Consider the following 22627-nt stretch of genomic DNA (forward strand, 5'->3'; position numbering starts at 1 on the left):
CCCCCTATGAGCAAGCACTTTGGCGGCAGTGGGAAGGAAAAACTCCCTTTTAACAGGAAGAAACCTCCGGCAGAACCAGGCTCAGGGAGGGGCGGGGCCATCTGCTGGGACCGGTTGGGGTGAGAGAAGGAAGACAGGATAAAGACATGCTGTGGAACAGAGACAGATGTTAATAACAGATATGATTCAATGCAGAGAGGTCTATTAACACATAGTGAGTGAGAAAGGTGACTGGAAAGGAAAAACTCAATGCATCATGGGAATCCCTGGCAGCCTATGTCTATTGCAGCATAACTAAGGGAGGATTCAGGGTCACCTGGTCCAGCCCTAACTATATGCTTTAGCAAAAAGGAAAGTTTTAAGGCTAATGTTGAAAGTAGAGATTGTGTCTGTCTCCCGAATCCAAACTGGAAGCTGGTTCCACAGAAGAGGGGCCTGAAAACTGAAGGCTGTCCCTCCCATCCTACTTTTAAATACTCTAGGAACAACAAGTAGGCCTGCAGTGCGAGAGCGAAGTGCTTTAATAGGGTGATATGGTACTACACGGTCATCAAGATCAGATGGGGCCTGATTATTTAAGACCTTGTATGTGAGGAGCAGGATTTTGAATTGAATTCTGGATTTAACAGGAAGCCAATGAAGGGAAGCCAATACAGGAGAAATCTGCTCTCTCTTTCTAGTCCCTGTCAGGACTCTTGCTGCAGCATTTTGGATTAACTGAAGTCTTTTCAAGGAGTTTTTAGGACATCCTGATAATAATGATTTGCAGTCGTCCAGCCTGGAAGTAATAAATGCATAAACTAGTTTTTCAGCGTCACTCTGAGACAGGATATTTCTAACTTTATAGATGTTGCGCAAATGGAAGAAAGCAGTCTTACATATTTGTTTAATATGTGCGTTGAAGGACATGTTCTGGTCAAAAATGACTCCAAGGTTCCTCACAGCGTTACTGGAGGCCAAGGTAATGCCATCCAGAGTAAGAATCTGGTTAGATACCATATTTCTAAGATTTTCAGGGCCGAGTACAATAACCTCAGTTTTATCTGAATTAAGAAGCACAAAGTTAGCGGCCATCCAGGTCTTTATGTCTTTAAGACATTCCTGCAGTTTAACTAATTGGTGTGTGTTATCTGGCTCCATAGATAGATAGAGCTGGGTGTCATTTGCATAGCAGTGAAAATTTATGCTATGTCTTCTAATGATACTGCCTAAGGGAAGCATGTATAATGTAAACAGAATTGGTCCTAGCACTGAACCCTGTGGAACTCCATAATTGACCTTAGTGTGTGAAGAGGACTCTCCATTTACATGCACAAATTGGAGTCTATTAGATAGATATGATACAAGCAACTGCAGCACAGTACCTGTAATACCTACAGCATGTTCTAATCGCTCTAATAGGATATTATGGTCAACAGTATCAAACGCTGCACTAAGGTCTAGCAGGACAAGCACAGAGATGAGTCCACTGTCAGAGGCCATAAGAAGTCGTACGTAGTGAGGAGGTAAAATTATTAACAAGATATTCGACCTCTGTTGGGGGTCAACAACCAGGGACAACAACGTCAAATTAGAAAGGTATAGTAATCATCCACAACTATTTTCAGTTGCGGATGATAAAGGATTCAGAAAGTTTATTCATGCAGGCCCATATGACAGAGAATGTGCATCTTCTTTTTGTTTTCATAATTTATATTTAATTGTGTTGTGGTTTGCAGTGTTTTGTGTTGTTTCCTTTTAATTTGTTTAAAAGGTAAAAGCTGAAAATTTAAATAGTTAAAAGTTGAAATGTGAATAGTTGTTTTTTGTATTACATGTTTTATTTATTACATTTTATGTGGAGTGAATAAATAAAAGTATATTTACGGTGGCCCCCAGAGACAAAGCACGTACAAACTTCAAAACACGTACAAAACACAACAGAAGTGCTCCAGGATGCTAGGGCGCAGTGTTGAGCTTTTGTTACCTAGAGGCTACACAAGCCAGCAAGTACCAACAACCGGATTTGGTGTGTGGTAGTAACAGGTAAATGAACATTTTTTAAATTATTTGAATATATATGAATGCTTGTGTATAAATACACAAACAATACACATATGCTTTCAATTGTGTAATATAAGTGATCCAGGTAGCTCTGTTTTGGAAGTTCACTTAACGCTAGAAATGTGTTTTGGAGTTTGTACGTGCTTAGTCTCTAGGGTTCAGCGCATATATTTATTAGGGGTGCAACGATATTCGTATCAATATTGAACCGTTCGATACAGTGCTTTCGGTTCGGTACGCATATGTATCGAACAATACAAAATTTGTAATTTATTTTATCAACTTTCCTTCTGACGATGCTGTCTGTGTTGAGCGCTCAGTGAATCTGCATTCGACTACTCCGCCTAGGCTGCACTGTCGAGCGCAGATCCACTGAGCGCTCAACACAGACAGCATCATCAGAAGGAAGAGCGCAGGGCAAGCTAGCGAGACAGAAGTTAAGCTCTCCTTGCAACATGGCAAACTGAACCTCCCCCACCCTCATTCAGATCTGGCGTTTGGAATTATTTTGGTTTTCATGTGACGTATAACCCTGAACCTAAGCGCGTCATGGACTAAAGTAAAACAGTATGTTGGATGTGCCACGCAATGCTTAATTACATGGGTGGGAACTAGTGTGTTAGCGCAGTTAGCTCATTAACGTGTTGGCCGTCTAGCCCCATGCACGGGGCGATCAGCGGTAGCTCGTTAACGGAGATTTGCCGTGTTGTGGCGTTAAGGTCATTTCAACGAGATTAACCTGAAAGCACTAGTGGGAACACAACGAATATGACTGCACATTTACATCATCCTAGTGCAAAGACAAGTGGAAGCAGACAAAAACAACAAGCATGCATGCTACAAACTTTACCCGAGTCATTTAGACAGCCGTTAGCACATGATTCTCCTTATGGGGACCTGATATGTTTAATATGCTGCTGAGAATATAGCCCAGAAGAAGCGTATAGTATAGCTTTTATTTTGGAAAGAGACATTTCTCTGTAATAAACTCTCTTTTCCAAAGATGAGTGATTCCTCAATCAGATACAGGGCTCGCAATATCGCTAGCCCGACATCCTGGGGCTAGCGATTTTTTCAGTCGGGCTACCAAAATCTATCTCTTCCCTGCCCGTCGGGCTATTGTAGGAAGGAAAAACATATGTCAATGCTTTTGCATTCTTTCGGAAATGTAGCTGGGTAATTATGTCATTGGCATCAGTGAGCCACTGTCAATATGTGACATATTGAAATCGCGTTTGAATTTGCGCTTGTTTTTTGCTTTCACTTTGCAATCGCGCGAACTGTGTATAGAGAGCGACAGCACTAATTGGTGAGTGATGATAATTTGTGCACCAATTCCTCTGACATTGTCTTATCAATTGTTAGCTTACTATGCAAACATGACAAGTGAAATCTCCCGCAGCAAGCTTAAACATGTGAGAGGTTGATCGCGCAGAGAATCGCTGAGCTTATGTGAGTGCGTGTGTAAAAGCAGCAGGATATATATTTTAGTTCTGCTGAGCCAAATAAGACAGGTCAGGGTGAAGAAGTGACAGCCAAAGAAAAGTTTACCACAAAACGGAAAAGTTATGACAAATCAGACTATAAGGCAAAAAGAAAGTGCAGCTTTATGGTTTCATGGACAAAAGAATTTCTGTGGCTGCAATATGATGAGCTATATAACCAGGGGTGCATATAAGTGGTCCGCAGGTGCGCATTCGCTGTCAAAATAAAAAACACGCACAAGGGTTAGGGTTAAATTTAAAAACTGTACTTTTGAGTTAAAATATATATTTATAATTTTAATAAATGACAAATTAAAAAGGCATGAACATTTTTTTTTGTATCGAAAAAATTTCGAACCGTGACACCAAAGTATCGAACCGAACCGAACCGTGAATTTTGTGTATCGTTGCACCCCTAATATTTATATATAAAAATTTATAAATAAAACCACTGGAAACAGGAGGGGAGGAGGAATTTGGGTTTTGTTTTTGCTCACAGGCGGAGAGTGCTTTCCAGCGTTTTCCTTATAAAACACTGTTTTTACCGTTTCTTCCCGCAGTAAATAAACAACGATAGTATTCAGGAAGAAAACCAAACATTGCATATATTTTTATCATAACTCTGGTTTTACTTGGCCTGGTCCACTCTTTTCCGCCAATTGTTCCGTCTGTCCTGCTCACATCTCCAATGGTTGTACACGTTGTCATTAACGTGGCTTCACTCCACATCAGCCACGCTGCTTTTCTCGCTAAAACACCGGTGTCGGCACATAAGGATGCTGCCATAGCCTGTTAACAACGTTCATTAGCTGCGTATATACGAATGTGAATCACATTATTGGCTGGACTATGGGATAAGGTGGCATCGTTCTAATCCCATACGGGAGCAGACAGTCACTTACTGACTAACACTGCAAAACAGAATTGTTAAAGTATTAATTTTAATTTCAATTCAGGTTAATTATTTTTTTGTACGCAACACAGATTTTCTGTGCGCAGAGACCGTGCCAGCAGTGCACAATTGCGCAGGCGCGCAGCTTAGAGGGAACATTGGCTACAACCAAGAAAATGTTTTTAAACTTTCACTAAAACCAAAATATTCAAACACCACATCCCTCGATCTTGTAATAGAATCAAGTTTGTTTTATTTCATTACATTATAGTGAAATTCCTGAGGGATATGTGTAGACTGATATAGAATAATACATATAATATATAAAACAGAAAGATCGCGTTAAGTTACAAAGAGCAGAAGGTGGGAACACTCACAAAAAATCCAATGATCAATCCAATGATCAATTTTGATGTTTAAAGAGTTTAGATAGATCAGTTGTTTACATCACTCAATGCAAGCAGAACTGCATTACAAAATCAGAAGACACATCGTCCACATTCAGAAGTATCTCTGTATAGTGACTGGTCTTATGATTTAAACAGGCAAATGTTCAGCATTCAAACTACAGGTGAAGAATAGTCAAACCAGATGTTTCCCCGTTATGTCGAGATCAGCTAGTCAAGTACACACCTACACAGCATGTTAACAAACCGTGAAAAAAAGCCACACAAAAAATGAATGATTGCTGGTAAGGGTTTCTATACATTAGTATTTACGAAGGGTATGTTGTGACATACCTTCAAAATTACAGTGGCCCCTCGCTATAACGCGGTTCACCTTTCACCTTGCTGTTTCACAGTGCAAGTTTGCATGCTTTTTTTTTACGTCACATTGTGTCCTGCGTCCTGATCGCTGCAGACGATCTCCTCCGTGACGTCTCTCCTGTACAGTACAGAATCGCTGCATCGATCGCTAGCAGTGTGACTCTGAAGTGCAGTATTGGATGTCAACGTAACGTTTTGCACCATCAAAAATAAAATTGTCTACTTGATTTCACCTATCGCCGGTTATTTTTAGAACATAACACCCTCGATAAACGAGGGACCGCTGTTTACAGATACTGAGAAATATAAAATTTGAATCCCTTTTCTCTTTTACTGTGAAGCGCGGGGGAAAAATATCGACAAGTTGATGAACATCATTTACAGATACAGTGGGGCAAAAAAGTATTTAGTCAGCCACCGATTGTGCAAGTTCCCCCACTTAAAATGATGACAGAGGTCAGTAATTTGCACCAGAGGTACACTTCAACTGTGAGAGACAGAATGTGAAAAAAAAATCCATGAATCCACATGGTAGGATTTGTAAAGAATTTATTCGTAAATCAGGGTGGAAAATAAGTATTTGGTCACCTCAAACAAGGAAAATCTCTGGCTCTCACAGACCTGTAACGTCTTCTGTAAGAAGCTTTTCTGTCCCCCACTCGTTACCTGTATGAATGGCACCTGTTTGAACTCATCATCTGTATAAAAGACACCTGTCCACAGCCTCAAACAGTCAGACTCCAAACTCCGCCATGGCCAAGACCAAAGAGCTTTCGAAGGACACCAGGAAAAGTATTGTAGACCTGCACCAGACTGGGAAGAGTGAATCTACAATAGGCAAGCAGCTTGGTGTGAAAAAATCAACTGTGGGAGCAATCATCAGAAAATGGAAGACATACAAGACCACTGATAATCTCCCTCCATCTGGGGCTCCACGCAAGATCTCATCCCGTGGGGTCAAAATGATCATGAGAACGGTGAGCAAAGATCCCAGAACCACACGGGGGGACCTGGTGAATGACCTGCAGAGAGCTGGGACCAAAGTAACAAAGGTCACCATCAGTAACACACTACAACGGCAGGGAATCAAATCCCGCAGTGCCAGACGTGTTCCGCTGCTGAAGCCAGTGCATGTTCAGGCCCGTCTGAAGTTTGCCAGAGAGCACATGGATGATACAGCAGAGGATTGGGAGAATGTCATGTGGTCAGATGAAACCAAAGTAGAACTTTTTGGTATAAACTCAACTCGTCGTGTTTGGAGGAAGAAGAATACTGAGTTTCATCCCAAGAACACCATACCTACTGTGAAGCATGGGGGTGGAAACATCATGCTATGGGGCTGTTTTTCTGCCAAGGGGACAGGACGACTGATCCGTGTTAAGGACAGAATGAATGGGGCCATGTATCGTGAGATTTTGAGCCAAAACCTCCTTCCATCAGTGAGAACTTTGAAGATGAAACGAGGCTGGGTCTTCCAACATGACAATGATCCAAAACACACCGCCCGGGCAACAAAGGAGTGGCTCCGTAAGAAGCATTTGAAAGTCCTGGAGTGGCCTAGCCAGTCTCCAGACCTCAACCCCATAGAAAATCTGTGGCGGGAGTTGAAAGTCCGTGTTGCTCGGCGACAGCCCCAAAACATCACTGCTCTCGAGAAGATCTGCATGGAGGAATGGGCCAAAATACCAGCTACTGTGTGTGCAAACCTGGTAAAGACCTATAGTAAACGTTTGACCTCTGTTATTGCCAACAAAGGTTATGTTACAAAGTATTGAGTTGTATTTTTGTTATTGACCAAATACTTATTTTCCACCCTGATTTACGAATAAATTCTTTACAAATCCTACCATGTGAATTCATGGATTTTTTTTTCACATTCTGTCTCTCACAGTTGAAGTGTACCTCTGGTGCAAATTACTGACCTCTGTCATCATTTTAGGTGGGGGAACTTGCACAATCGGTGGCTGACTAAATACTTTTTTGCCCCACTGTATATTGGGTAAATGTCCAAGACATCTATAGAAATGTAAATCGCTGCTTGATTCATTCATTTGCTTAACTTGTTTTGGACCGTAAACAAGGCGCGAATACGACACCAGAAACAAACCTTGAGTTGATAATCACTAATCACTAAGTTAGATACTGTGGGACCTCCAGATGCAGATGGAAAAACTGGTAATGGCTAACCAGCCGAATATACCAGTGGTGGACAAGCAGAGGAAGAAGTGACAGATATAGGTATGCCAAGTGATAGCAACATCACTCGAGAAGCTTGAGAAGGGTGAAGATTCAAGATTCTTAGTTTGTCACATTCAGAGTCATACAAATACAACACACAGTGAAATGTGTCCTGAACTGCTTCTTTGACTGTGCAGAAAAAGACATTATATACAATAATAATTTTAAAAAACCTGCTTTACAAATGAAAATTTGTAAATTAAAAATCTGAAAATGTATGAATGGAATGTTAAAGCTTCCAGATTTGGTCTGTATGCCAACTGCACAGCCAAGAGATTTCACTCATGGTCTTACGGTGTGTTCACACCAAACGCGATGGACGCGAACAAAACGCCCCAAACGCCCCTAATTTGACGCGTGCACATTCGCGCCTCAACGCGTGTCCAAGAAAAATCCATAGCGCTTGAAAATATCATATTTTGACGCGCGTGAACCGGAAATGTGGGAGGAATGTGGGAGGAAGTTGTGCCAGACGGTATCTTTGCAAGATGGCAGCTGTCGAGCTAGCGCTTGAAGAGAGAGTCTCCCTTCTCTATGTACTGTGGAGAGCAGAGCAGCGGCGTAAAAGACGTCCTCGCCGTACCTGGGTCCATCAGGTCCTCCAGAGGCGTGAGCAGTTTGGTGAGTTTCACCATTTGCTCCAGGAGCTGCGCCTGGATGACGGCCGATTCCAGCGATATCACCTTCTTTCACTCGGCCAGTTTGAGGACCTGCTTTCCCGCGTCGGTCCCAGAATCGCCCACCTAGACACCAATTACATGCGCTCAATCCCACCTGCAGAGCGCCTGTCCATCTGCCTGAGGTTAGTAAAAGTATTTAATACGGTAGTCCTTTATTGATACCTGTGCTCAAATATGCTAAACCATCCATTTATACACTGCTAACATGGATGTGCTATGCTAACGTTGAATGCTCTCGGTGTTTACTGATAGCAAACTGTGGTACGGAGACGACTGTTTATAATATTTCTAGTGATACTCAGAAGGTCTCATCAAGTCCCGATTTAATTCGATTTATGCTGTTATCAGTGTTTGCAATGATAGCATGGCTGTGGTGTCCTATCAATGTATGCGCTCGGTGTTTGCTGATATCAAACTGTAGCAATAGGACCACTGAGTTAACCTTTGTAGTGATACTCCTTTTTATTTAGACCTGGTTTAATTCTGGTATAGTTGAATATTTGTATATAATCACCGCAGACTGTTTTAGATTATATCTAATATATATCATGTAATTATCCTTATAATTAGAAAATGTTTTATGTAAGATTTATGTTTTGTAATTTCAATAATGTATTTTGTAACTGCAGTACACATAATACTAATTTTAAACAATTTTGTCCAGGTTCCTTGCCACCAGGGACTCCTTCAGGACCATCGCGTTCAGTTTTCGAGTTGGTGTGTCCACGGTGAGCCAGATCATCTCCCAGGTAGCGCCGGCCATCTGGGACTGTCTAGTGGACGATTTCATGGCTGTGCCTTCAACTGAAGACTGGCGGTCCATCGCAGAGGGATTCCAGGAGCGCTGGAACTTCCCTCTCTGCTGTGGAGCTCTGGATGGGAAGCACGTCCAGACGAAGGCACCCCCCCAACTCAGGATCCATGTTCCACAACTACAAGGGAACTTTTTCCATTGTTCTCCTTGCGGTTGTGGATGCAGAGCATCGCTTCCGCGTCATTGATGTTGGGGGGTACGGGAGGACCAGCGACGGTGGTATTCTGGCCAACTCCACCTTTGGTCAGGCTCTTCGGGCTGGGACTCTCCATCTGCCTCCTGACCAGCCTCTACCTGGTGGAGAACACCGTGGAGCCCAGCCCCATGTCTTTGTGGCTGATGAAGCGTTCCCGCTGCGGCGTGAGCTCATGAGACCTTTCCCTGGACGCCTCCTCCCTTTAGAGAAGAGGATCTTTAACTATCGCCTTTCCAGGGCCAGGATGATAGTGGAGGGTGCCTTCGGTATCCTCTCCTCACAGTGGAGGTTGTATCGGCGCGCCATGGAGCTCCGTCCTGAAATTGCGGAGAAGTGTGTGAAGGCAACTTGTGTTCTCCACAATTTTCTGCGCTGTGTGGACGAGAGAGGGGCACCTGCTGTGAGGGGTGTGGCACCTGCTGTGGTGGAGCCGTTGCAAGGCCTGGGACATATGGCAGCAAACAACTCATCCAGAGAGGCTGTCCTGGTGAGGGAGAAATTCATGGCTCACTTCTCGGCCGAGGGAGCTGTGTCTTGGCAACCAAAGGAGTAGCCTGTTTTAAGTCCGAGTGACTTCCCCACAACGGCTCTTTTAAGAGCCACCCACAAACCTCTAAAGAGTGTTCCTGTCTTTTTAAATTTTTCTTAATAAATGGAGCTCTACTCCAAAATAAACTAACCTCTTTTTACTCTCTTAAGTAACTTGTCTTCACTATGTTCCTATATACAGTGTGGTGCAAAAGTTTGGGCAACCTTATTAATAGTCATTATTTTCCTGTATGAATCGCTGTTACAGTAAAAAATGTCACTTACATATATCATATAGGAGACACACACATTGATATACACTATATATTTATTTCTCTTTTTTTGTGTTGCCAATTTATGCACCTGCTTGATTTAGTTTAAACAGTTATTGCACACTTTCTGTAAATCCAGTGAACTGCATTTCACTTCTCAAATATCACTGTGTGTGTCTCCCATATGATGTATTTAACTGACAATTTTTATTGTGACAACCAACGATTTGTACAGGAAAATAATTACTTAATTCTATGTTACTTCTATGTTGCCCAAACTTTTGCATCCCGCTGTATTAGTATGTTTTGTAATTAGTGTAATATGAAATAAATTCTACTTGTGTCAAGTCGGGTGCCAATATTTGCTGTGTAGTAGAACAGAGACATTTGTCATTATAAAGGTTTATTTGATAAAATATATAAATTCAGTAACAAAAACATTAAACATAAATATATGAAATTTAACTATTTACAGAGAGACAGGAATAAAAAGGACCCAGCTTGGAGTGGAAGAGCCTCAGGGAGAAGAAGGAGAAAAATAAGAACATTGTTTCTGCCCTGGAGAGCTGCTGCCTCATCAGAAAACTACTGATCATTAGGGTCCAATGTTTCCAAATTTAACACAGCTGTGCTGTTTTCAAAAGCTAATTTATAAATTTGAAATTTCATGAATTCTCGTGTCTGAGGCGGCATGCTCTCCAGAGCAGGAACAAGGCTGAGGAGGAAATGTTCTGTTGGAGACGGGCGTGGCCTCTTTAGGGACTCCAGGATGGCCAGCTCCACCGCCGATGGACCGTCCTGGGACCCGTCCCTCGCCCGCCTTCGAGCTGTCCTCCTCTGTAGGCCTGTAAAACACAGCACAAAACAACACAAAGTAATGAGAAGGCTGCTACTAGACTTTCATTTTCAAAATTGAAAAAAAAAAAAACCAGGATATGAACAGATTGGTTGCAGATATTTAGTAAAGGTGATCACAAGGGGATTCAAGCAAGTAAAAAGCTATCAGTGCTTGATGTTCATACCTGTGGGTGCAGCAGCAGGAGCTGAGGGACCAGGGACTGGGGGAGCCAGGAGAAGCAACAGTGGAGGACTCTGCTGCATGATTACTTGACTCTATCAAGACAATATAAAATGTTAACAGGTTGAAGACAATAGTCATAGAGAATATTATATTATTATATACTTATTATTATATACAGTGGTCTCTCATTTATTGCAGCACATGAACAGTAGTCACAGTTCTCACAAGTTGATTCTCAAAGTGCAAACCTTTGTCGATTTTAAAATGTATAAGTATTATGCCGCGGTTTTTCTCCGTCTGCGGCGCCACTTTTGTGTGCCTTTTTTGCTCCCGGTGCAGGTGTCTATTTCCGAATGAGGGTCATAGTTAAGAGTGTTTTTGTGCTGTTTTTTTTCTATTGGACGTGATGGTTATCAAAACCAAACATGATAAGTTTGGCAAGCGCAGGAGACACGACGCGGAGGAGATTTGTCATTTGGGCTGCAGAATGCAATGCGCATTGTTGAAAGCTGTACGGTGCAATAAAAAAAAAATCAGCGAAAAGGCGAGGCAGTGACGGATGAACAGCGGGACTACTGTATACTGTTTATTAATAAACAAAATATATTCCTGTATGACAACACGCATAAATTAACTGCCTACATTAATTCATTGTAAACATACCTTCTGACTGACACTGCCCTGCTGCCTCTTCGGGCTGTCCCTGGTCCTCGGGGGAGAAGTTCTCCACGGTCCGCACCATATTGCCGCTTGTCTCCCGCGGGGTGAGGAAGGGGTCCAGAAACCCCATGACCACGAAGAACTTCCATCTCTTCCCCGAACCTGCTGCAGGCCCACTCCTCTTCTCCTTCTCTGTCCTCTTCTCCTTATTATAGGTGTCCCTGAGGCTCTTCCACTTTCTCCTGCAGATGTCCTCTGAATAAACGCATTATCTTGTTAGTGGAAAGGTATTTGTACATCAGTGGGAAAATAGCGGGACAGTAGGCGGGCTTGCAAGCTTTTGCGCGGCTTCATCGGGTCAGTCTGAAAATTAAAAAGAAGAAGGAATGAACTGACCAGGTTGCCCGATCTCCTCACTTATGTGTCTCCAAGCTAGGTCCTTTTTATTCCTGTCTCGGTAGAAGTAGTAGCTAGCATCATATAGCTCGGGGTGATTAGCCACGGCACTGATGAGCTTTTCCTCCATACTGAATGAAGAATGAAGGGCTTTGGTTCAGATTTTTCCAACTCGAGCGGTAGACACGTAACGCGCGTATGCACAAAATGCAACACAAAAACTCGCGCGCGTGTTTTTTTTTCGCGAGTCAAACGCTCCAAACGCGCTAGACTGACGCGAGTTTCAGGCCTTTTGGCGTTTTCGCGACGCAAATCTGCTTCCGAATTTTTGCGGGAGCCGCAATTGCAGGTCATCGCGCTTTTCCATTGACTTTACATGTAAACCTGACTCTCTGGCCGCCTCTATCGCGTTCGGTGTGAACACACCGTTAGAGAGACCTAGACTAGTCTTCCCTGCACCTTCTTCAAATATGATGGGAGGACAAGTGCCTAACAGTTATTAAAACTCTGATGGTGTTGACTTCAGTCAGTACAGGAACCCAACAGGATGTTTAACATAACACTAGGATCGTGTCCTGATTCATACAGGCTGAAAATAGACCCCGCTCTGTGATGTCATGTGGCCTACCACTGTGGGAAAGACAGCAACGTGGACACAATCACTTTAACTTTGTTATACCACCTCTAACAGTTGACTGTGGAACAGTGAGAAGCAAGGAAATTTCACAATTAGGACTTGTTGGACAGGTGACATCCTGGAAGCTACAGGATGTCACAGCTGCAGCCATGCAGGTGATTGGAACACCTAAATTCAACGATTTGGACGGGTGAGTGAAAACTTTTGGCATTATAGTGTATAACTCAGGATCACAGACAAGCACGAGTTCTTAAAAAAGAAGTATATAATTGCTATAACTTCTGTCTTTCTCTTAGACCAATGACGGTCCAATAACTCCAGGGGTAACCCAAAATTAAAGGAGAAAATATTAAGTAATCCTTGCTGTTATCAAAGAAGATCAGCCAGATTGGTTTGAGAAGCGAAAGTACAATTGGGAAAACCTTTTGTGGTTTTTGATTTCACTGTACAACGTTAAAATAAAGCCCACTAAAACCCTTTAAAATTAAAATGTTATTATTTGTATAAGTACAAAAGGGAAAAAAAATATGGAGAAATATGTAAGATGTATGAGCCGAGTTCTCACCTGATCAGCTATGATTGAGATGTGTGGCTGGGGTGTCTAGGATGGGCTGGGGTTTGGTGGGTTTGGGGGTTGGGGCAGAAGACAGCACAACTGATCAGGTGAGACGTTAGCTCACCTGATCAGTTGTGCTGTGAAGTATGGGTGGGGTGAGGGTGGGGGCTGACTCCGTTGTGCTATCCCCCCCACGAGGAGAAGGGTGGGGACAGAACAGCTGTACTGTAGCTCCTGTGAAAACTAAGGCCTCAAATCAGAAGTACCTGACTCCGTGGTATAATTCTCAAACACGTACCCTAAAGCAGATGACTCGTAATCTGGAGAGGAAATGGCGTGTCACAAATCTAGAGGATCATCATTTAGCCTGGAGAAATAGTTTGCTGCTTTATAAGAAAGCCCTCCGCAAAGCCAGAACATCCTACTATTCGTCACTGATTGAAGTAAATAAGAACAACCCCAGGTTTCTCTTCAGCACTGTAGCCAGGCTGACAAAAAGTCAGAGCTCTTTTGAGCCAACCATCCCTTTAACGTTAACTAGTAATGACTTCATGAACTTCTTCACAAATAAAATTTTTATCATTAGAGAAAAAATTACCAGTAATCATCCCACAGATGTAATATTATCTACAGCTACTCTTAGTACTATTGATGTTAAGTTAGACTCTTTTTCTCCAATTGATCTTTCTGAGTTAACTTCAATAATTACTTCCTCCAAACCATCAACCTGTCTTTTAGACCCCATTCCTACAAAACTGCTCAAAGAAGTCCTGCCATTAATTAATTCTTCGATCTCTAATGATCGGCTATGTAGCACAGGCCTTCAAGCTGGCTGTAGTTAAACCTTTACTCAAAAAGCCATCTCTAGACCCAGCAGTCTTAGCTAATTATAGGCCAATCTCCAACCTTCCTTTCATATCAAAAATCCTTGAAAGAGTAGTTGTCAAACAGCTAACAGATCATCTGCAGAGGAACGGTTTATTTGAAGAGTTTCAGTCAGGTTTCAGAGCTCAGCACAGCACAGAAACAGCTTTAGTGAAGGTTACAAATGATCTTCTTATGGCCTCTGACAGTGGACTCATCTCTGTGCTTGTCCTGCTAGACCTCAGTGCAGCGTTCGATACTGTCGACCATAATATCCTATTAGAGCGATTAGAACATGCTGTAGGTATTACAGGTACTGCACTGCAGTGGTTTGTATCATATCTATCTAATAGACTCCAGTTTGTGCATGTAAATGGAGAGTCCTCTTCACACACCGAGGTTAATTATGGAGTTCCACAGGGTTCAGTGCTAGGACCAATTCTGTTTACATTATACATGCTTCCCTTAGGCAGTATCATTAGAAGACATAGCATACATTTTCACTGCTATGCAGATGACACCCAGCTCTATCTGTCCATGAAGCCAGATGACACACACCAATTAATTAAACTGCAGGAATGTCTTAAAGACATAAAGACCTGGATGGCCGCTAACTTTCTGCTTCTTAATTCAGATAAAACTGAGGTTATTGTACTCGGCCCTGAAAATCTTAGAATTATGGTATCTAACCAGATTCTTACTCTGGATGGCATTACCTTGGCCTCCAGTAACGCGGTGAGGAACCTTGGAGTAATTTTTGACCAGGACATGTCCTTCAACGCACATATTAAACAAATATGTAAGACTGCTTTCTTCCATTTGCGCAACATCTCTAAAATTAGAAATATCCTGTCTCAGAGTGACGCTGAAAAACTAGTTCATGCATTTATTACTTCCAGGCTGGACTACTGTAATTCATTATTATCAGGATGTCCAAAAAACTCGCTGAAAAGCCTTCAACTAATCCAAAATGCTGCAGCAAGAGTCCTGACAGGGACTAGAAAGAGAGAGCATATTTCTCCTGTTTTGGCTTCCCTTCATTGGCTTCCTGTTAAATCCAGAATTGAATTCAAAATCCTGCTCCTCACATACAAGGTCTTAAATAATCAGGCCCCATCTTATCTTAATGACCTTGTAGTACCATATCACCCTATTAGAGCGCTTCGCTCTCGCTCTGCAGGCCTACTTGTTGTTCCTAGAGTATTTAAAAGTAGAATGGGAGGCAGAGCCTTCAGTTTTCAGGCCCCTCTTCTGTGGAACCAGCTTCCAGTTTGGATTCGGGAGACAGACACTATCTCTACTTTTAAGATTAGGCTTAAAACTTTCCTTTTTGCTAAAGCATATAGTTAGGGCTGGAACAGGTGACCCTGAATCCTCCCTTAGTTATGCTGCAATAGACGTAGGCTGCCGGGGGATTCCCATGATGCATTGAGTTTTTCCTTTCCAGTCACCTTTCTCACTCACTATGTATTAATAGACCTCTCTGCATTGAATCATATCTGTTATTAACCTCTGTCTCTCTTCCACAGCATGTCTTTATCCTGTCTTCCTTCTCTCACCCCAACCGGTCGCAGCAGATGGCCGCCCCTCCCTGAGCCTGGTTCTGCCGGAGGTTTCTTCCTGTTAAAAGGGAGTTTTTCCTTCCCACTGTCGCCAAAGTGCTTGCTCATAGGGGGTCATATGATTGTTGGGTTTTTCTCTGTATCTATGAAGCGCCTTGAGGCGACTTTTGTTGTGATTTGGCGCTATATAAATAAAATTGAATTGAATTGAATTGAACAGGCTCAAGACCCACCTTTTTAATTTAGCTTTTACTTAACATTTATTTATTTTATGCTTATTTATTCTATCCTGTTATTCTATTATTATTTTAGACTTTACCTAATATTTATTGATTTTATTCTTATTCATTTTTTAATCTTCTTACTCTATTTATATTTATATTGTATCCTGTTCTTATTTATTTTATCATTTTACCCTGTATATATCCTATTGTGTCATATCTCCAGTGTTTCCTCAGAGGGCGCTCTCTGCACCGGGGCTGTGATCGACCGTGGCTGCTGGGTCTCTGGGGGTCCTCTCAGCCTGGCTGGGGGGCTCCTTGGCCTCCCTCCTGCTGTGTGCCCAGCCTGGAGGCTGCGGTCTGTGACCGGCTCCCGGTGCAGACGGCTCCCTGTTATAGTGTTTCCTCACTTGGCTCATGCGAGCCCAGCCCAATTTTTACTCTTTAAGTGTGCGCGCGTGTGTGTGTGTGTGTGTGTGTGGGGGGGGGATATGTGTGTATTCACATCATTTATGTTAATGAGAGTGTGGGGAGTGAGTTGGAGGGTGGGGTGGGCTGCTTTTAACTATGTAAAGCACTTTGTGCTACTTTTTTTTTTTTTTGTATGAAAAGTGCTTTATAAATAAAGATTGATTGATTGATTGATTGACAGCTTATGGACGGGGATGATGGAACCTGGGGGGTGGGAGAGGTGGTAAGTGAGGACATATATGATTCAATAAAAACACTGGATGTTACAATGCCTAATGGGATTTATAACTATCAAGGAAGCGCAAACAGAATGTTACAGAACTGTTATAAAGCATTAAAGGGTCTAACTGACACTAACACAAGTTACAGGTAAGTACTGTAAGTAAATTAAGCTGATAAAAAACTTTTAGTGCTAAACAGATACTTGCAAGCTCTACAGTCAAGAAAAATCTGAGCATACTGTCATTGGTTAGCATCAGTGGGTAACTTTAGCTAAGGACTGTATGAAAGCATTAAGGTGCTGCACATAAATCTTCTAATGGAAAAGAAATCTATGAAGAAAACTATCAGGAGCCTCTAGCATCATATTTCCATATTATTTTAGTGTGAGTCTCAAACAGAAGTGAGAGTCCTTTTCATTTTTAATCCACTGTGTTTTCTAACTTACTTGGTTACAATATCCTCTTTGTCCGGGGGGGACAAAGTCCATGTGATCGCCGGTGGTCAGATCACTGAAATGAAAGTCCATGTGAGAGATTATAAGTCTGTAGAAAACAAAATCTTTATATTGTGTTGCGGTTTATTGCAGACTTACAGGATGTTGCTTTGCTCCTCCAGTTACCATCATTGGTATTTCCGGTCTGCTTCCCCCACAAAGAAAAATCTTCATATTGGTGTTGCGGTTTATTGCTGACTTACACGACGACCCTTTGGACCTTCTGGTCTGCTTCCCCCACAAAGAAAGAAAAACAGAAGAAAAAAAGACATTACATCTTCAATAGTTATTAATAGAAGAAAATGTGAAGGCTAATTTCACTAAACTACCAAATTCAAATCAGTTTTATTAATATCATATAGCTATAATACAGCACCAAATCACAACAACAGATCCCTTTAAGGCACTTTATCTTGTAAAGTAAAGACCCTACAATGGGTTCAACCCATAGAGAGAGAAACCCAAAAATCACATGACCCCTTTATGAGCGAGCACTCTGTGACAGTGGGAAGGAAAAAACCCTTTAAATAGGATGAAACATCTGGCAGAACCAGGCTGAGGGAAGTGCAGCGATCCCCTCTCACCAGTCGGCGTAAGACATAGGTGTCAAACTCTGGCCCGCGGGCCAAATTTGGCCCGCAGCCTAATTACATTTGGCCCGCGAAGCCATACCAAATTACTATTAGAGCTGGCCTACTGGTATTATACAGCTAATATATATATTGTTTAGTATTAAGCTTTGCTTGTTCCATATTCAGTTTTTCAGCAAAACGTGTTTGAGTCCATAAGAAAAGATTCATTCTTATATCTGGAGGAATAAATATATTTCAATAAATATAAATGTTAGCCCGCGACTTTGTTCCAGTTTTGAATTTTGGCCCACTGTGTATTTGAGTTTGACACCCCTGGCGTAAGAGGAGGAAGACAGGACAGAAGACACACTGAACGAGAACTCTATTCAATTTCCTATCTTAGATACTACATTACCCACCATGCTTTTCATGTATCATTCAAAGACACTTAAAGAGACTCTGTCATTCATGTTTTTTTTTCCTTTCTGGGTGACTCCTGCGCCTCACAAAGCCCTGCTGTAATTGTAAACACAAATGACTAACCATCAGCAAACCCAACACTTTACTCTCAGCTCCTTTAAAGGGGACATCGTTTGCTTATTTCCAACTGCATATTTTAGCCACAGTTCAAAATAATCCTTTTTTATTTGATAGTTAGCCTTGGTTCTGCTTCTTCTGACAGAATTACATTTGAGTTCCTCTTCCTATAAGCGGCTTCAAAACAACGTTTCTCTGATTGGCTGCCCCTCAAAAGGGTTCAAATGCTTCTTTTCCCTCATAAATTAAAAGAGCGCAAGTTTATAATATTCATGTCCACATTAGGGCTGCCACAAACGATTATTTTGATAGTCGACTAGTCACCGATTATTTTTGCGATTAGTCGACTAATCAGATCATGCATCCATTGGACGTAAAACCTACAGCTTGTTGCACCAGCATGTATCTGCTCTTATATAACTATCATTAGCTTACAGCTTTAAGTGTTTAAGGTATGTGCTAACTAAAAATAAAGACAAGATGATAGCGTTTATTAAATTTTAATGAAATTTGCAGATTGTTTTGGTGAAGTTTAACAAACTCCTTGCTATCTAAAATATAACAGGACACCGGAGTATATTCTCGAGCAAGGGTGTAGATTTGGTTTCGGCATTGGTGGGGACGGATGATTCAACCACCAAACCCTGCCCTGTTTCTTTTTTTTTCCTTTTCGTCTTTGCTTCTTGATTTTAAAAAAAAGGAGAAATATACTTGCCTACATATGCTATTCTACGTGCTTTTAAACCATTTAAAATTACAATTCATAGTTTTATAAGTGAATTATATAATGTTAAGTTACTATTAAACAAATGACTGACTAAGTATTTTATACTTTAGTTTACTTCAGCCATATGCCATATAAATCAGACATCATACAAAAATAAAAATAGCTTCAAATACAGTCATGACAATAAAAGAATATGACTTTAAGGACATAACAACATTACTTCAGTTATACTACACCAACATCTCTGATACATTAGCAGTAAGGGAACACTGAATGACCTGGTGGTTTTTGTCCATAAAACTACTCATCTAAGATTACCACAAAGTAACAGATCTCTCAGCAAAATTATGCAACATTTTAGGCACTACTGCCCCGATCAAGTCAGTGAGCTGGGATGTTTTACTCTAAACATGAACTACTGTTACAGTAACAGACATGGACTACTGGTGTCCCACACAACAACTCAATGCCCACTATGTGAAGGAGCCAAACACATGCCTGCTCCTCTCATTAACTGAGATAAACTGCTGGCATATTTGTTTTACATCTATACTGTCCAGTCTCTCCTGGTGGACATGGAAACACGTTATTCATGGTTACATACAATTTTAGACTGATGTGGGCCAAAGCCTAAAACGATGTGCCGGGAGTTTGCTGCTCTTCCCAGTTCAGATATTTGAAGTTTGCACAGCTACATTTTTGCCTGAAAATTTTTTAAAAGTTTATTTTGCAACCCAGAAAGAGTAATAAGAGGGGCACTGAAATTCGGGATTGTCCGAGAAAAAACGGGAGGGTTGGCATGTATTGCCTTGCATAGCCTGTAACGTTATTATGATGGACAGGTTTTATGAGTGAACTTGACTTTAAGTCACTTACAGGTTTCTTTGAAAAATACTTTCTTATATCCAGGTTATTTTTGCTGCCATCCTCCTCTCCTCCTTGCAGGTCCTCGCAGCGCAGGATTGCCGCTGCTAAAACTAAACAGAGCTCCCTGAAAGGCACAGCCAATCACATTGGCCATATTTGTCACATGATATAGGACTCCAGTAGAGAATGTAATTGAACTCTTTCTGCACCGCTGGGAGAATGAGACGTTGACAGATCGCTTTTTTTTTTTTAAATTTCTATCGTTTTTGTTTTTTTCTTTACTCGAAGAGATCAAATTATTGGTGGTGACAATTCAATAATCGCTGGATATTGGTGGGGACATGTCCCTTCCGTCCATGCCAAATCTACGCTCTTGTTCTCGAGCATCTCACACTTCTGATAATCAGCTGTCTGCTTGACGTTTATTCAGCTGTGTAAACTATAACTTTAATCTCAGCCAAACCGATTTACTCAGGAACAAATAAAATACTGGAAAAAGCCAAACAATAACATTTCTAAGTTCTCCAAGTGACTTATATATATTTAACCTGAGTAGCGAAAGACGGCGGTGGGTTTGAAAATGATTTGCCGGAGTCCGGTGTTCTCATGGGCTCTAGTGAGCCTTGAACCCCGGTTAGCTATCGAGCTAGTGGGTAACAGACGTCTCTGAAAATGTCGGAGCGCTTTTGAAAATATGTGGTGTCCTGATAAACTGAGCAGATATTTGAAGTTTACACAGCTACATTCCCGCCTGGAAATATGTTAAACGTTTATTTTGTGACCCAGAAAGAATAATAAGAGATTTTGATAGTCGACGTAATCGTGACTAGTCGATTAATCATGGCAGCCCTAGTCCACATCTATTATTTGATTCTGTCGCCCACTAAAACCCTTTAAAATTAAAAAACATTTGTGCTTTAGGGCCTCTTATTAATCAGATTATTTTTTTAATCAAGTTCCACCCCTAATATATGCACACACACACACACTGAGTTCTCACCTGATCGGCTGTGATTGAGATGTGTGGCTGGGGTGGGGTTTGGTGGGGGGACAGAAGTCAGCTCACCTCATCAGTTGTGCTGTGAAGTAGGGGTGGGGTGACGGCTGGCTCCGTCCCCCTCTCTCCGCATGGGGGGGACAGCGTATGGAGGGGGGTTGATTGACCCTGGGGAGTGGGAGAGGTGGTAAGTGGGGACATATATGACTCAATAAAAACACTGGATGTTACAATCCCTAATGGGATTTATAAGTACATAAGTACCTCCAACAAACAATCCTGCCCAGGACAAGGAAACTGACAGTGGAATATCTTCATGCCTCATCCCACACATTTGCCACTTGGGGTGGGGCAGGCTCTGTTGTGCTGCTGTGTTTTACTTGCATCTATTTGAAAGAGTGAGTGTAAACACACACAAAAAAATTATTTTATGTGCTGGAATGTGCAGAAAATAGGTTTAAATATTAAACAAATTTCTTCCAGTCAGAGAATGTTGCATATAATTAAATTTTTGCTTGATGCATAAAGTTAAAAGTTTAAAACTAATAAAACAAGTTTTAAAAAGGGACTTTTCCATTTGATTACATTTTGTATGATGGATTATGTAGAAAAAGTAGAATTGGGCTGAAAGATCTATCGCTTTATCACCTATTCAGGTTGTAAATTGTGTTTTTAAAAAGTAACTAAGTAACTAATTACTTTTGAAAATAAGTAATCAGTAAAGTAACTGGACTACTTTTTGGGGGAAGTAATCAGTAATTAGTTACTGATTACTTTTTTCAAGTAACTTGACCAACACTGGTCGCCCGTATCAAAAACCGCTACTGTGTATGATCGCATAGAATTTACTGCAACTTTCACACAGTAAACCACCAAAATATAAAGTTTACATCAAACATTACATTTCACCACAAATAGTATATAAAGAACAAAGGTGCTTCGTTGCATCCTTGTGAACCAAAATTCAAATCTGGTAAAAACAGATTCTAACACAAAAGTCGTTTCTATTGCTTTTAAACACAAAAAATTATCGTTAGCAAAATGCTAATTTTAGCAAGAGACTAGCATACTTCTTTAGCAAGCATGTGGTCCCAACTCACCAAGATGGGGTATCAGCGCAAACACAGCCACGTGGCCTTTCTAGCTCGTGCTCCCGTTAACTTAAAACATTAAAGTTTTCAAGTCAGCTTTCGGACAGTGCAAACACTTGTTTATAACACCTTTTTTCTGTATTAAAACTCACCAAAGCGACTGACAGTTCAGCACGGACCACCTGTCGCTTGTCTCAATTACTTTCAAAGTGTGAAAGACCCAGTAATGCGTGATGGTCATCCGATGATTGGAAGGCGGGACTGCTTCTAAAGGTAAGTTAGAGAGAGGATCATACTTCCTCTTTTCAAAATAAATATTTTTCAAAATAAAAGAGTTCAAATGCATTTATACAAATAAAAAGATAGAAATAACAAAAGGCGTTTTCGCTACATAAATATCTGTTGATTTGCTAACTCAGCCTGACAGTATTTCAAAATAGATTTTGGCATAGCTGTTAGCAAGCTTGGCTAGCTGTTTGTTTTACTTTTTAAATTTTATTCGTCACATACACAATCACACAGAGAACACCATGCAATGAAATGCTTGCCCGCTTGGCTACGGCAGGCAGTGAGGTGCGTTTAATGTGTCTCTGTTAATTTGAGTTTTCAATGAAACCCTGATAAACAGGTATTTATGGTTCTACACTTTTATTGGCTGGGTTTATTTTGATAATAGTGTAATTGCAAACCATGCCACATGATGGTTTGTTATATAAAGCTAAAGTAGCATTATATTTTTATGGTGATGTTTCTAAATGCAATTGCCTTTATTTTAATTAGTTCTCACAATGAAGACGCTGAGCGATCCTGATGGCGAAC

At 41.3% G+C, this 22627-nt stretch overlaps 1 protein-coding gene and 1 long non-coding RNA gene across 2 annotated transcripts; both read right to left on the minus strand.

Annotated features, from left to right (window-relative positions):
- Nucleotides 1-10262: 10262 nt before the first annotated feature.
- On the minus strand, nt 10263-13393 carry LOC120716448. Its single transcript, XM_040003994.1, has 5 exons — nt 13194-13393; nt 11992-12122; nt 11599-11850; nt 10937-11027; nt 10263-10759 (listed from the first exon to the last, which is right to left on the minus strand). Exons 2-5 carry the CDS (start codon nt 12119-12121, stop codon nt 10564-10566), a joined length of 669 nt encoding a protein of 222 aa, XP_039859928.1. The 5' UTR covers nt 12122; nt 13194-13393; the 3' UTR covers nt 10263-10563.
- A 3078-nt stretch (nt 13394-16471) lies between these two features.
- LOC120716450 lies at nt 16472-21087 on the minus strand. The gene is made up of 5 exons (XR_005691900.1): nt 20982-21087; nt 20721-20885; nt 17117-17245; nt 16970-17033; nt 16472-16506 (listed from the first exon to the last, which is right to left on the minus strand). It is a non-coding gene; the product is annotated as an uncharacterized LOC120716450 (long non-coding RNA).
- Nucleotides 21088-22627: the final 1540 nt, after the last annotated feature.

This window comes from Simochromis diagramma, unplaced genomic scaffold, assembly GCF_900408965.1.
Source record: "Simochromis diagramma unplaced genomic scaffold, fSimDia1.1 OVJJ01000325.1, whole genome shotgun sequence".
Lineage (NCBI taxonomy): Eukaryota > Metazoa > Chordata > Actinopteri > Cichliformes > Cichlidae > Simochromis > Simochromis diagramma.

Coding starts and splice junctions, on each gene's coding strand:
- LOC120716448 (XM_040003994.1), bottom strand. CDS start 12,121: ATGGAGGAAAAGCTCATCAGTGCCGTGGCTAATCACCCCGAGCTATAT. Junction 11,028..11,598: donor AGGGCAGTGTCAGTCAGAAG/GTATGTTTACAA, acceptor TTGTCTTGATAG/AGTCAAGTAATCATGCAGCA. Junction 10,760..10,936: donor TCCTGCTGCTGCACCCACAG/GTATGAACATCA, acceptor TGTGTTTTACAG/GCCTACAGAGGAGGACAGCT.